This window comes from Peromyscus leucopus, chromosome 1, assembly GCF_004664715.2.
Source record: "Peromyscus leucopus breed LL Stock chromosome 1, UCI_PerLeu_2.1, whole genome shotgun sequence".
Classification (NCBI taxonomy): Eukaryota; Metazoa; Chordata; class Mammalia; order Rodentia; family Cricetidae; genus Peromyscus; species Peromyscus leucopus.
The window spans coordinates 155,477,908-155,494,317 of record NC_051063.1 but is presented as its reverse complement, the minus strand read 5'-3'; the positions used below and the strand labels follow the sequence as shown (position 1 = coordinate 155,494,317).

The window sequence follows — 16,410 nt, the reverse complement described above, 5'->3', positions numbered from 1 at the left end:
GGAATGTGGCCTTTAAGAGGTGACTGGATCATCAGAGTTCTGACTGAATCAGTACATCAATCCATTTCTGGATTCTGACTGACCCTATTGGGTCATTTGGGAGGTACAAGAGACCTGGTTGAAGGAATTAGACCATTGAGGCTCTGACCTTGAAGGATATAAGTTGCCCTGGCCATTTCTTACCCTTCTCTTTTTATTTGCTCCCTGGCCATAATGAAGTGGGCAGTTTTGTCAATCACATGATCTCCTCCATGATATTCTGCCTTGCTATGACCTTAAAGGCAATGGAATTGACAAACAATGGACCAAAGCCTCTAAAACCTACCTCCTTTTGTATTATCTGCCTCAGATATCTTGTCTCAGCAACACAAAGCTGAATACCATAGGGTATTTGACAGGATAGACCTTATAGTAAATTTGAGATCCTATTAGAATTCTACCAGATACCTGGTCTTAGTTCCAATGTTCAAAAACATACAGACTTGCACTGTTAGATTGTTTGTCTAGGTGACTGCTGAGTCTTGGGTATGATAGATTCTGTTCCAATATCATGTGTAAAGTGTTTATCAATTAAATAAGGAAGAACATTTGTCTTTCCAGGGAAGTCTCAACAGCACATTCTGTCTACTCATCATGCTTCACAGGACCAGGATTACACACATGTGGCTGGACTTTCAGGGAAATAGTAAGTTTACCTCAACAAAAATGGATTTTACTTATTAATCACTATAAGGCATTCCCAACATGATTTCACACACACATACACACACACACACACACACACACACACACACACACACACACACAGAGCTGCTTACAACTTCCACAATAGCATTGAGAATCATAGTCTCCTACTACTTGATCAAAACATAGTGTCATAGCAGGCCACTGGCACCTTCTGATAATACTAAACACAGGTATCTGTGTGTCCTTGTCTCCTGACATCGTACAAATGAAGAACAAAACAGAGAACAATTGCTTCCAAAGAGTCTCTTGTGCATGATGGCTCTGTCTCTCTATAATGCCTGGTACCACTCAATTGTTGGGTCACATGATCTACTTTGGGAAAAAGATGAATATTTTTATACATAAAAATAAATCTTGTCTGAATGCTATTCTTTATTGTGTCAACATTGCAGAGTTTCTGGTGGAGTGAATATAGCAGGTGTTATTATTGCCATCTGAAAAAAAAAACAGAATAGAATGATGAGACTATTCTTCTAAAAGCCTAAATAGCTGCATTTTCAGATCCTAATGCTTGTGATTCTACCATTGTCTGAGAGGGGAAGCATAGCTGAGTCCATTTTGTGAAACCATCTTTTTATTTTAAAGGTTGTTTTAGGAACTGCCTACTTTTTAAATGTAGGCATTAGTGGTGTGTGCTACTTAGGGCTTATTCGGGTGTGATCATTTTCACTGCCACTAAGCTCTATTATTATGATTCTGAGTTTGTAGTTCATAAATCCCTCAAGAATAGACATCTCCACTTGCTCACAGTTAAATCCCCAGAAGGTGGGATGCAGGGTGGGTGCAATGGGGGCTCTTAGTGAATGTCTTTTCTCAAATATCTCGAGAGGTGTTAGAGAAGCTAACACTGTTTGCCCTGCAGAACAATCTATAGACCTAGCTATGTCAAGCCAAATAGAAAATATGGCTGACCTCATATATTTTGAATGTCTGTTCTTTTGCCCATGTGACACAGCTGTATTAAATACTTGATTTTTTTTAGAGGCCACAGGGTATAGTATCAAAAGATAGACAAGGTCTCTGCCTCCCAAGAACATGTGTATTTGAAACAAGAGGCTATCAGCATTACGTTTGTGCATGTGCTAAAGGCTATTTAAGACATAAATACATAACATAACAAAACGCTTGGGGAAGATAGGACACAGAAACTCGAATAATCTTCACACTGGCTCTGCCTAAAGAAGAACATTTGCTATGGGACCTAATAGATAGGGCAGCAATGCCAGGGTCAGAGAGCACAGGATGGACAAGCCAGGACCTAGGGGGCACTCACTGCCATGTTTGCAGGCCTGGAAAGAGCAATCAGGCTAACACACTGAGGAGACGAACCCAGGAGGTAGGCAGGGACAATGCCACCTAAAAGCCTGACAGCCGTAAGAAGAAAGAAAGTTGCTCATAGAGAAGGTGGTATTCAAAGTAAGTTTGTATAAGAAGACAGCATACCACAATTTACACATTTGTTTGTTCAGAAAAAAAAAATTCTGGACAAAAAAAAATTGCTGTCAGTTACCAAAGAAACATTGAATGATGGCCAGAATTATGTTCTCATGTTTTTTAGAAAAGTGAGAAAAAAAAATATAACTTAGATTAACAGTTAAAGTTCCAAGAGATGTGAATGAAAATCACCATATTATTGTCAAAAAGTCCACTTCAATCAGGAAGGTTCCTGTGCAGAAAAGGAGCCAGTCCCTGGATGAAATGAGCTCATACACACACGTGTGTACATACAAGCACTCTTACATACATCCCTATGCATGTGCATGCATGCCGCTCAGCCTGGCAGACAGAGACCAACACTGGAACTATAAAATGTCAATCTACTGTGACAATTATACCAGAACATGTGCACACAGCAACTATCCTTGGCATCCATGAGGTTGGCTCCCTTGACTTAGGTTCAGCTCTCTCTAGTATCAAATAAAGCTTGTGTTGGGAGCAAGCAACTACCCCTCTCCGTGTCAGAGTTTCTTTGGTAGTCACATAATCTGACTGCATTTCCTAATTTATTGTACACTGACTACAATAGTTCTCACTGGAAAGGTAGCAGAATAAAGCATGTTTTGAAACTGGAATTCAGTACTGAAACTTTCCTGGGTAAAGGATATGAAATCAGCAGACTAGAGGATCAATAATTCCTATGAACACATCAAAGAGGAAAACAGATACACATGAGCTGGCTGTCACCTGGCTTCCCATCCACAGTTGAGGCACACCACATGCAAAGGTGTGTAGCCCCATGGCAGGCTCAGTCATTTATGATGCTGTTTTAACCAGGTTGTTTCTAAAGCTCTTTATAACTAAAATGCAGGCATCTCCTTCATTAATGACATTACATATAATCACTGAGAATTCAACTTTTATTTCAGCCCTCAAAGTTATTATCCTATATGTTAGTATTGTACCTGTCTCCAGTCCTTAGGCATAGCCATTTGGTCTACTATTCACATAAACTCTATGTCATGAGCTATACATATACAGATATATCAATAATATGTAAAGGAAGTATATGAAAACTTAAAGAAAAAGCTCTCCATAAAGTTATAAACCATTACTTCAACAATAGTAGAAATGCAGATGAATATTAACATAATGCTGAAATGTACTGACATTTAAGATAAACACTAATACATTTTGAATATTTAATAGATGCTAATCAACTTAGCTATTACAATGTTCATAACAATTAGAAACAACTATTATCTCCATTTTATAGATGTTGGTAGTCGAGGCACAGACTAGAAAGTGTTTGCTTAAATTAACATATCCAGAAGTGGAAGAGCTGGGATTGTGTCCAGGAGTCTACCCCAAGGGTCTATGCTTGTAACTACCATCATCCCCCATTCATCCCAAAAGCAAGAGGATGATTGAAAGCTAGTGCTATGTCCCATGGTGGCTTAGTTGATCTTTACTTGTCATTGACACTGGTGGAAAAGTTAAGAAAACGCTGAGTAAACCACAGGAGAAACTTCACTAATTCAGCAGAATACACAGGACCTGAATGAACGGGATTGGCTATGGATCTCAAGGAAAGAGTTAAATCCAAAGCTGGGTTCCTTCAAAGCTTTAGAGTCCTAAGCTTAAGAACTCTGCTGACTTCCCACATCGAACACGAGCAGAAGCACAGGCAGGATGATGATTACAGGTGACACTGCGGGAAATGGTGACCGTGGCAACAGCAACAACCCTAGGGTTAACTCAAGATACATCGTACGCAGGCATCAGTTCAAAGCTTGCAATTTTAGACAGACATTCCATCTCATCCCCAAAAGACACATGTATTATAATTACTCCTTTTACACATCCCCAGACAAGGATCAGAGAGCAGAGAGACTTTTAAGAGTCTGAAGTGAAGGTCCACTTTCTAATTCTAAATCTAGCACTATTTCCACCTGCCAGAGGCTCCTCAGGCTGTCAAAAACTTCAGCTTATCACCATGGTTTTACAGAGAAAGAACTAAACACCCTCAGCACAAAGAGCCAGATTTTTTTTCCCTCTGACTGCTTTACTTTGGTATAAAATTCCCCAAACCCTACTCTGTATAATCCTTGGCCTAATCTCTAAATTGTAGGGGAAGAGAATTTGAGAAGAGATGAATTTAACCAGTGAGTGATCGCATTGCATCGGGTTGCAAAGAAGTCACCCCCTTGCAAAGATCCAGGTGCAGGGTGTTGCTGAGAGCTGCTTACCAATGCAGGACTCCCCGGAGAGTGAGTAGGTCCCATCGTCATGGAAACCGCTTCTGCACTCACAGTGGTACCACCCTGGCAGGTTAACGCAGCGGGAGTGGTTGTGGCACTCAACGAATCCCTCTGCACACTCATCAATATCTGCCTCAGAGAAAAACACAAGCCCGCCAGGACATTAGTGTCTTTTTACACTAACCTTACAGTAAATACCTCAAATATGCTCATGTCAACAGATTAGAGCTGACATATCATCTAAAATAAAAGTTACAGGAAGATCAAAATGCAACTTTTCCCCCAGAATGCAAAAGTGTTGAAACCTTCATGCCCCGGTACCTTCTGACATAAAAGAGCAGCATGAATGAAACTGGTGGTCTCTGAGTCATTTATAGTTGCACATTCTAGGTCAGCATCTAAATAACCCAAATCTAAACTAATGACACTCACCGTCAGTGTTCCTAAATGAGTAATTCTAGATATTGTTGTGTGTTCTTCAAAGATCTAAGGAGAGGGGAGTTCAGGAAGTCCCAGATTAAGTACAGTCTAACTGGCTGGGCAGTGGTAGCACATGCCTTTAATCCAGCACTTGGGAGGCAGAGGCAAGTGGATCTCTGTGAGTTTGAGGCCAACCTGGTCTACAGAGCTAATTCTAGGACAGCCAGGGCAACACAAAGAAACCCTGTCTTGGAAAACCAAAACAAACAAACAAACAAAAAAGTCTAATTGATCTTTTAACATTCCCATATATGTATGTATGTATGTATGTATATGTATATATGTGTGTGTGCATGTGTACATGTATAGTTTTGCACATACACATGAACTGTAGATAAGAAAACCTGAAAATGAGTTAATTTAACCACAAATGGGTATCTTTAAATACTGAGAGTTGAACAGGGTATCAAAGCAGGGTGCTGCTCCTGCATAGTCCAAAAGGATAGATGGCATATTACCAAGAATGTGTTTACTCCCTTGAGAAAGAAAGGACAGACAGACAGACAGACACACCATCCAAACCTTGCACACCATTTTTCAAATTCATTTTACTGCTGAATGCTTTCTCTTGGGAAATGTTCAACATCTCATGGATTTGTTGCTCTGGGGAAAATAATCTAGGAATGATAACATGCTAATTTACTAGTATAGTTAATTTAAAAATCCCCATTCTTCACATATTCTTGACAAAGAGAAGTCTCTAGAGCTTTGCTTATTTTCTCTGTGATCTGATTCTTCACAATCAGCAAATACCTGAATCATGTACAGAATTTTAAGCCCAAAGACTTGCCCCTGAGCTAAACTAGGCAGGCTTTGGTTGCTGATTATCATGCTAGGGATGGATCCTTCTTACAGAATTCCTCCACGTAATTATTTTTTGGAATGTAGCCCCTGTTGGCTAAAAACCTTCTCTTTGTTCTCCTGGAAATATCTGAATAATGGCATATATGAACACGAATTTAATTAACACTGGAATATAAAACATAATGAATGAATGCACTTTGGGATTTCCTTCTACAAGGCCTGTTGAAGGTATCAGCTCAGGGTCAGTCTGCAATTACCTCTTTGAAGCCAGAGTAGTGCACTGAGCTCTGGATTTAGTCTGAAATATGACAGTGTCACCTCATGACAACTCCGTTAAGTAAAGAGAGAAAGCTCCTTAGACTGTACAGAACCAGCTCTGCCCTATTATTCATTTTCCCAGCATGCATTCCTTTTATGGTATCTGCATGCCAGGACCCAATATTTCTCTGGCATCTTCAGACACTGCAATTAGAGTGTGTGTGCATTTATATAAATCCCCTGAAATGAGCTCTCAACATTTAATGCTAATTGTCACTTCCCAAATTTTATAGGTGGAAGCTGTGAGATAGACTAAAATTCTCAAAAGTACAAAGTGAGATGGGGTAAGGTCTCAGTACACAGGGAAAAGGCTCACCACAGATTTCCCAGTCAGCTCAGTGCTCTCTGAATATGAGGCAGTGGGAAACGTAAAGTGTAACCAGAAGACTGATTTTTTCAGAAATGACTTCCTTGAGTTTGGCTGAAAGACAAGTCTTTACATGGGAGTAGCAAGAAATTCTACCTTTGACATTTACAAATCTCTCAGAAAAGTGGCCATGATCTCTATACACCATCACATTTAGGCAGCTAGCAACTAGGGTTTAGGGGAAAAGGAGATGGAAAGCTAAGGTGTTTTATAGAGCAAAACAATCATGTATCTTGCCATGCCCATGAAAACCCTGTTTAAATGTCCTTCCGTTTCACATTCAAGTTTAGAAGGCGAATAATCTGACCTTAAAAACAATCCCTCTAAGCCAGGTCTGGTAACACAGGCCTTTCATTCTAGTACTTAGGAGACAAATCAGGCAAATCTCTGTGTGTTTGAGGCCAGTCTGTCTCAATTGTGAGTTTTGGGCCAGCAAGGCCACACAGTAAGACCCTGTTTTGATGACTGATGATGATGATGATGATGAGGAGGATATCACTTCCACTCTAAATTCAATTTAGAATTGAAATTAGAAATTTCAAGGGGCAGAATAAATGATGTGTAAACATTTTGCTGATTTCTAAAATAAAATGATGAAACTACTAAGGTTTTTAAGGCAGTAGAGGAGTCAAATAATCTGTGGACACAAGTAACCTAGTAGGCATTGATACAGTCTAGAGTCAGTCACCTGAGGAAGGGGTCTCAATTCAGAGCTTGCCTAGATCATATTGGCCTGCAGGTATGTCAGTAGGGGACTGTGTTGATTATTAATTAATATAGGAAGGTATAACCTACTGTAGGCAGTACCATATCTAGGCAGGTAGTCCTGGGCTGTGTAAGAAAGCTAGCTAAGCAAGAGCCTGATAGTGAGTCTATGAGTGTGCCAACAGTAGCTTTCTTTTACAGTTTTTGCTTCAAATTCCTGCCTGACTTTCCTCAGTGTTAGACCATAACCTGGAAGTGTAAGCAACATAAACCCTGCTCCTCTCCGAGCTGCTTTTGGTTAGAGCATTTTTATCACAGCACCAGAATGTAAACCAGGACAAGTATACACTCTCACAGCCAGTGAGGATGCTAAGCTAAAAGTCTGAGACTTCCCCAGGGACCCTGGAGAACCTCCAGCTTCCTCTGGAAATGGGAAAAACAATGAAAACTCTCTTTCCCAGGAGGTCACTCCTCACAGCAGATTCTGGGAGTCTGCAAAGAATAACCACAGATCATGCACGGGCACCAGGTAATAATGCTGCATATTTATGGTTTTGGTGAAAGATGAATTAAAGCTAGAAATCCATTCTATTTAGACCCTTGCTGCGTGTGGGGAGCACACATGTGTACCATGCTCAGAACACTGGTTATCCCTTCTGTGCAGTCACAACAGTGTTCAATGCCGCCACCACAGGTCCAAATATAGAAAACACACAGACGGTTTTCAGCCACTCCAGGTCTTTACAAATTATACAGGACAGTTCCCCTCAAGCTGAGCCAGGACTGCCTCTGTCTGTGGAGACTTGTTTTTCACAGTCAGCTCTTGCCGCTGGCAAACAAACAAGACAGATGCTGTGGGAATGGGGTCCCCATGAGTTTACTGTGGAATCCAACTTTCTAGCTGGAGGAATTCTGATGAATCACAATGAGCATGCCTCTGTCAGCATGTCAGTCATTCTAGAGGAAACAAACAAACAAACAAAAAATGCTTTTCTTTCCACTAGCAAGATCCAGATTTTTTCCTAAATCTTAGTTTAATCTAGCATAGATCTGAAAAGGTAAGAAAAGGGTTTAAAAAAAAAACAGATGCTGGGGAATATTTGAGGCTGGAATTTATAGTATTTATACCCATGTAAGTTACACAACTAATATTACATCCACAGTGCTTTGCTGAACCATAATGAAAAATCTAGTTATGTCTGAGTCAGCATCAGTCACAATATCATCATCTTATGAATGAGCCCAGAAAGGATGGTTGACTCAAAGACAATGCATTTTATTCAGTTCTCAGAGGTAAAATCTGTAACAGTGATTTTAGTATTGTGGTGAATACACAGTTGAATTCAGCCTGATGGCTAAAATCTGGAAGTGGACAATCAAGGAAGAGAAGGCTATGTCCAAGTGTTCTTCAACCCTCAGCTGGTATCTCCTTCTCCAGCTCCTCCCTCCCCCAGTGGCTCAAGGTCTCTGCACATATACATTTTACTACATCCTGCTCTCACGTGCATTTCCCTTTGCATCTGTCATTCAAATACCAGTTTCCCAAAAAATGATGGGGGCGGGGTAGACTCATTTAGGCTTATATTCATTCTTAGCAAGTGAATGATAAGTCATGGGAAAGTACTTAATGAAAGTATGTAGGAATGAATGGATGAAACATAAATTAGTACCATGATTGAAAAGAACAATCAACAGGTGTCACAATACAGACTGGGAATATTACATGATTGCTGCTGTTTGTGAATTACTAGACAGGAAGCCAATTCATGAAACTAAATGTAATGGGTTATTTTAATGCTTATGTATTATTTAAATCTGATAGATACCATGTAGTTTCCATTTAATACTTTGTTTCCATTTCTAATTTTTAGAGATTTAATGGGGGACAAAACAGAAAACAAAAGGATCTCTAAATGTTCACCCTCGGTGAACATTCCTTCTGTATTAAGGCTTTTATTGACAATGAGAAGCAGATGATTGATTATACAAGGATTTTCAAATGTCCAAAGTGATATATTAGATATTGCTCAGAATGTATGATAGGGTACATTTTCTATTAAAAGCCCTCTGCAAATACTGGGTTCTTGTGAAGTCTCATTCTCTTGACTTGGCTGTCCTCTTCCTTAAGGTCTCTCTATCGGAATTCTTGGGTGAAAATTTATGTAGTCAATAATATTTTCTTAGAGCTTTTCTTTGCTTTTCCTCTTTCTCACCCTCTTCCTCCTTCTTCTGAAGATTGAACCCAGGGCCTTGTGCACACTGCGCAAGCACTCTACCATTGAATATATCTTTGGTCCTTAATATCCTTTCTCAAAAAATAAGTTTGTATTTTATACTAATTGTTTGAGGATCATAGTACAGCTGTGGCTCAATTTGCTAATCAGCCTTTTTCAACCTGTGGGCGGCAACTCCTTTGGGGGTCAAATATCTGATATCTTGCATATCCGATATTTACATTGTGATTAATAACAGTACTAGAATTAGTTGTGAAATATTACTGAGGTAATTTATAGGTTGGGGGTCACAACATGAGGAACTGTGTTAAAGGATCATAGCCTTAGAAACACTGTGCATCACAACTTCTCTTAAAAGTGTACAGCATGAGAATGAGTCATTGAAAAGCTTGCTATTTTTCATTCAACTAAGGTTATGGGATGTCTAAGCATAATTCTATTTCTTCTTGAGAAGATAGAGTTTCTGGCTTGTACAGATAAAACCTGGTAGGGAAAACTACAATATTAAAAACACAGCTCTGGGTAAGACTGAAGGCTTTAGAGACACATGACTTACAATTCTTGTGTACCAACATATGAATGTATTACTTAGAATATCTAAGACCTCGTTTTCTGATTTGTAGGTTAAAAATAATAAAGTGAAACTTCATAATGCTGAACACAAAACTCAAAATATGTGTTTCTACTCAATATTATCATTAAAATGATTGGACAATATCACTGTCAAAATGTAGAAGACAGAATAAATGGGTTCTCCAAATTAAAAGAAACAACCCTAGACCAAGAACTCCAGGCAACAAAGGCATATTGAGAGCAGGAGGAAGACTCTTCCCCAGGGAAGAGCACGCCAATCATCCAATACCAAGTGTTCAGCCCTGAAAACATATACAGTCAAGCAACACTTTACAGACTTAGTAGGTTCTATTTATATATTTATCAATATACATATACATAACAACAAAGAGAAGAAGACCATGAATCTGAGAGACAGCAAGGGAGGGGTGTTGGAGAAAAGAAATAGAAGGAGAGAATGATAATTATATTATAAACATTTTAAAAAGGTATAAAAGTATCAACCTGGAATCAGGAAACTATTTGGGAATAAGAGGTATTTTCTGGATCTTAAAGATATTTGTTTTTATCTTGAGATAATAAAATTATAAAATATTGAATCCATACTCAATAGACCCTAAAACTTGAGTCTTCTCATTAATATTGTATAAATTTAAGAAAATCAATTCTGCAATGTCGGCTGCAAGCATGACAACCTAAAACCTTATCTAATGTTTCCTAGATGCTGGTATTGCACTGAACACAGAGTGCCACCGAGACACCTCAGTAGAAACAAGATGCCCAGCTACTTTCTGGTACATAATGGTTTGCTTTGAAAACTTCACTTGCAAGTAGGTGAATCTTACTTATATCTATGTGACTGATATAAGGAATATTACTCCCATACATCCCATAAATATGCCTCATGGGATCCTTAATGTTGTGTTCACCTGCTCATTGGAGGGAGAAACCTTAGGAGTCACATGTTGACGATGGCAGAACCTTTTTTCTCTAGCTTCCAACATTGCTACATGGAACAGATTATTTCTACCAACTTGAAATTGTGATATGCTATTTAAAAGATTAGGAAGCCTGGTGAAGTGGTTCTCACCTTTAATCCCAGCTTAAGAGACAGAGGCAGGCAGATCTCTGAATTTAATGCCAGCCTGGTCTATATAGCGATTTCCAGGACATTCTGGACTATTTAGAAAGATCCTGTCTCTAAAAAAAAAAAAAAAAAAAAAAAAAAAAAAAAAAAAAAACAAAGTAAATAAAACATTGTTTCGTGATATTGATCCATTACACAGGGTGGGACTGTACCCCTGTTACACCCAACCTTTCCCAACTGTTTTAAAACAGTCTTTGCTATATTAAATGAAAAACATTTTATATTAGAACTCATGTAGACTCACTCTCCAAAGGAAAGCAAGAAAAGCTCTCAGCACATATTATGCAGGCAGCTCCAGGAGTAGATGATTGGTAATAAAGGGCAAACCAGAAAAGCTGTGTGGTCAGATACACCTGAGTTTGAGGCCTGGTCCAGTTACTTTCTGGCTGTATAACTCTGAACAAGACATTTATCTTGTCCTAAGCTTCCATTTCCTTGGCTATACTTCACAAAGCTAAGCAGGCACTCATTGAGAGGGCAATAATCATTGTTCTCTAATGCAAACCCCCACATAGCTCCATAGAAACGACTGTCCATACCAAGAATGTCCAGTTTATAGGTCTCAATTATTTGTGGAAAATGGAAGTGTTATGTTATATTACACTTAAGGCCTCTTTGGAACCTTAATTTCTGATAAGGTGGATAATCTGCATTCTGCACCAATGCTATCATATCTGATTCACCACCTGAATGACCATTGAAAGTTCAGTGTAGCATGAATTGTAATTGGTCTCAATAATAAAAACCTGTTGTCAGATATCAGGGTAAAAGTTGAAAGATCAGGGAAGCAGAGCAACCAGCCACTAGAAAGACTTCTTATCTTTAGGAATTCTCAGACTGAAAGGGTCCAAGCTCCTGTCTCACCCCACCTTATCACTTCTTCTCTCCACCCAGCTGTATCACTTCTTGTTCCCTTCACCCACATGCTAGGATTAAAGGTGTGTGCCTCCCAAGTACTGGGATCAAAGGCATGAGATCCCAAGTGCTGGGATTAAAGGTGAGTGCCACCACTGCCTGGCCTCGAGTGGCTAGCTCAGCACTCTGATCTCCAGGCAAACTTATTTGTTAGAGCACAAACAAGATATCACCACATTTCCTCCTTTTTGTCTAAAATAAAAAAGAACATTATAATTAATATAAGAAAAACTATATACAATAAGTACAATAACTATATATAATATATACAGGAAATAACTACATCAACAATATCTAGTCCTTTAACAACTGACAAATTCAGAGAAAATACTATCTTGGTGAATCCAAAAGGTTGTACCTAATTCACTTTCTATTCTAACTTCATTACCAAAACTTTCTTTTAATGTCTCTCAATTTTATACACATTATACCTCTCTAGTGAATTTCTTTTCTGAATCTGTTAACAAAGAAAACTGTAACTGCAACTATAAATTCTTCATATCTATCAGAGACCCAAGGGGAAATAATATTATCTAATTAAGCAGGAAGTGGAAGCAAGCAACTTCCAAAACATGTGAGAAATGACAGAAACATCTGGCTACATGGACAGTCACCCAAGATTCCTTTGCAACATTGGGGCATCCATCTTTGGCCTACAGACCTAGTGTATCTGACAGAATTATCTGTGAAGCAGGATTTTTTTAAGGGCTGTCCTTTTTGTCTTAGCAAAGACTGCCAATCCTTTCTTTTGTGCCCTGCTTGTCCAGTTTGGACAGCATACTATCAGCAGTCAAGGCAAGAGCACTTTCTTGGCTGGGGGTAACTTTTGCTACAAAGAAAGTAAACTCCATATGGAGTTCCTTCAATGCCCATCATTTTCTCTGAAGTAGATTGGTGCTGCCAGGAGCAGACATGTCTCATTGTCATAAAAAGAAAAAGAGAACCTATGTTATTAAAACATCTTAAATTCCATTTTCTGTGGATCTCTGAAGTGTTTGATGACTACCTGTCTCCCTAAAATATATCTGTGTTTGACCTTGAAAACATACTTAGTATGACTACAAGTTCGATTGTAGTAGGTGACTAACTACTAACCTGCATTTCCTTATTATCCTAAATAGTTTATAAAAATAACTTTCAAGGACTAGCAATTTGCATTACATTGCATTAAATGAGGTGTATAGGTACAATACCTTGCATAAGATTAGAAATGTATGCACAGTATGTTCTAATAAAAATAATCTCAACTTTGTATCAGTATACAAAGATCCATATCAATATAAAATATTTAAAATTATTAGTTGCTTTTTGGGTTGAAAAGTAGATTCAATAATCTACCTTTACATCCTATTTCTATATCCCCCTTTTTCTTTTTTTTTTTCAAAACAAGAACCGTGAATCTAATCTCCTTTGTTCAACTTTTTCCTGATCATTACCAATAACAACTAGTAACTAAGCACTCTAAACAATGATAAATATCCATAACCCCTTGAAAGACCAAAAACCACCCATCCCACTTCTTGGGAATGTGGGTGTTGTGTTCTTTAATTTACTTTCTGATTTCTGGGGGTGATGGCATCTTTAGGAAATTCCATCCATTTGCTGCATATTTCATGATGTCACTGTTTTTAACAGCTGAGTAATATTCCATTTATGCAAGTGTACATTTTATTTATCCATTCTTTGGTTGAGGAACATCTAGGTTGTTTCCACTTTTTGGATATTATGAGTAAAGCTGAAATGAACATAGTTGAGCAAGTGTCCTGGTGATAGGATGGAACATACTTTGGGTATATGCCTAGGAGTGGTATAGCTGGGTCTTGGGGTAGATCATTCCTAATTTTCTGAGAAACTGTAATATTGATTTCCAAAGTGGCTGTACAAGTTTGCACTCCCACCAACAGTGGAGGAGTGTTCTCCTTGCTCCACCTCCTCTCCATCATGAGCTGTCGCTTGTGTTTTTGATGTTAGCCATTTTAACAGGTATAATATGGAATCCCAAAGTCATTTTCATTTGAATTCCCATGATGGATAAGGATGTTGAACATTTCTTTAACTGTTTCTCATCCATTTTGGTTTCCTATGTTGAGGATTCTCTGTTTAGATTTATACCTCATTTTAAAAATTGGATTAGCTTGTTGATACATAGTTTTTTGGATATATATATATATATATATATATATATATATATATATATTGATATTAGCTCTCTGTCAGATGTAGAGTTGGTGAAAATGTTTTCCAACCCTGTAGGCTGCCTTTTTGTCCTGTTGATAGTGTCCTTTGCCTTACAGAAGCTTTTCAGTTTCATGAGGTCCCGTTCATTAAATGTTATCTTTGTGTCTACACTATTGGTGTACTGTTTAGGAAGTTGTCTCCTGCTCCAATGTGTTCAAGGCTATTCCCCACTTTCTTTTCTATCAGTTTCAGTGTATCTGGTTTTATGTTGAGGTCTTAGATCCACTTGGACTTGAGTTTTGTGCAGGGCGATAGATATGGATCTATTTGCATTCTTCTACATGAGACATCCAGTTAGAGCAGCACCATTTGTTGCTTTCTTTTTTTCCACTATTTGTTCCTGTTTTTTTTTTTTAATGAAAAATCAGGTGTTAGTAGGTATGTGGATTTTCATCTGGATTTTAGATTCAATTCCATTGATCAACGTGTCTGTTTTTATGCTAACACCATGCAATTTCTACTACCACAGCTCTGTAGTACAGCTTGAAATCAGGGAAGGTGATATCTCCAGAAGTTCTTTTATTATATAGGATTGTGTTTGACTCTCATACAAAACCAGAATAAGGGGTGAGCGGGCTCAGAAATGTTTCAAAATGTTCATTTTTTTGTTAGTCCTAAGTAACATCATCATTTAATTCATTAAACTAAAATCTGAGATGAGAAATAGTGCTCATGAATGTATGGCTTTCTGCTGTTTGTCAATCTCTTTCCTAACTGATTGTATGCCAGGGAGTCAATCTCTCTGACTTGGCCCTTCCAACATTATCCCTGAGGCCTTCTCTTGGTCTGTTTGTTCTTTAAACAGACATACCAGTTTTCCATAATTTTCTCATTTAGTCTGGAGAACCTTTGCAGTGGATGGATGGATGGCAGGATGGATGGAGGGAGGGAGATGGAGTTAATGGGATGGATGGACAGATGGATAGCTAGATAGATAGAACTAACACAAATTCTAACATATGCTTACAACTTCTACAGATTAGCTAACCTCTGAGGCATCTTTATTTCAAAATCATTTGTTCAAAGATTTAACATTCATGTGACTTAGTCCATTTTCTGCTGCCATTAACATATTTGACATTGAGCCATTTTTGAAGATTGATATTTATTTTATTTGCAGTTCTACCTGTCTAAGATCACAGTGATAGCAGGGCTTTGCTTTGGTCAGGGCTATGAGCTGATCCACACTCAACAGAAGAGTACATTAGTAGACCTGTGTAAATGACAAATAACTCAAGGGAGTCCAGATGAAAGTGCCAGGTTTGTTTTGCAATGAACTCTCATAATACTTAGCCATTCTCTCAGGATCTACATTAACCTTTCATAACAGCAGAACTTCCTGACATAATACTTCTAAAGGCCCTGAAATACTGGAAACCATGTACCAATATCAGTCTTGCTGGGGAATAATCATACACAAGCACACATGCTTCGAGTAAATGCATTTTCTTTGTGAGAACCTTTTCTTATCTCTTATCTCTTATGGTCATCAATGAAATAAAGACCAGCAAGAGGCTTTCAGCTATCTTGGTCCTTAACTCAAATAAGCATCATTTCAGTGTGACTTTCTGTTGCCACCATATACAAAATTTCAGCTCCCCCTAACCAGGCACATCCATGTTCCCTTCTTGCATGCATGTTTATCTCCATTTTTGCCTATGGTTATCTAGCAGACTTTATATGATATATGTGTTATTATTTCTCTTTCTTTGTTTTCTCACTAGCACTACCCCTTAATGTAACATGAAGGCAGAGTGGAACCTAGAACTTAATGGGCAGTAATGGACATTTGCTGATGGAAGGAAAGAAGTGAAAAAGAAGAGGGGAGGAATGCCACAGGAAATTCATTTCTGGGGTGGCTTCAGAAGTTGCCTTGTATTGACTCATTTTTCTCCAGGTCTGCTGCCAACATTCCACCTGGGGGCCTTGTTCTCTCAGACCTGGATGAGTGCAGTCATAGTCACAGGATGACCTTTCAGTGATTGCCTTCTCTAATCCACAGCAACAGCACACTAATCTAAAACCCATACCCCAGAGAGGTTTAACTAACAAATAGCAGCTGATCAGGCATGAGATCATTGAGTCAGCTTGGCTAAGTTATTTTCCAAGTTAATACATTAATTCTTTCATTTGTATAAAAATCAAATACTTAATTCAACCAACATTTTCATCCATTACTCTACT

At 38.4% G+C, this 16,410-nt stretch overlaps 1 protein-coding gene across 2 annotated transcripts in view; it reads right to left on the bottom strand.

The window, feature by feature from the left end:
- Positions 1-16,410, bottom strand: part of Nell1 (neural EGFL like 1) — an 850,988-nt gene that overhangs the window by 51,181 nt on the left and 783,397 nt on the right. Inside the window, exon 16 of one of the 2 annotated variants that reach the window (XM_028880172.2) lies at positions 4,434-4,574. The exons of the other annotated variant lie outside the window; for it this stretch is intronic. Within the exon in view, the coding sequence (XP_028736005.1) occupies positions 4,434-4,574 (141 nt within the window). The remainder of the gene's footprint in view (positions 1-4,433; positions 4,575-16,410) is intronic. 2 annotated transcript variants of the gene reach the window in all.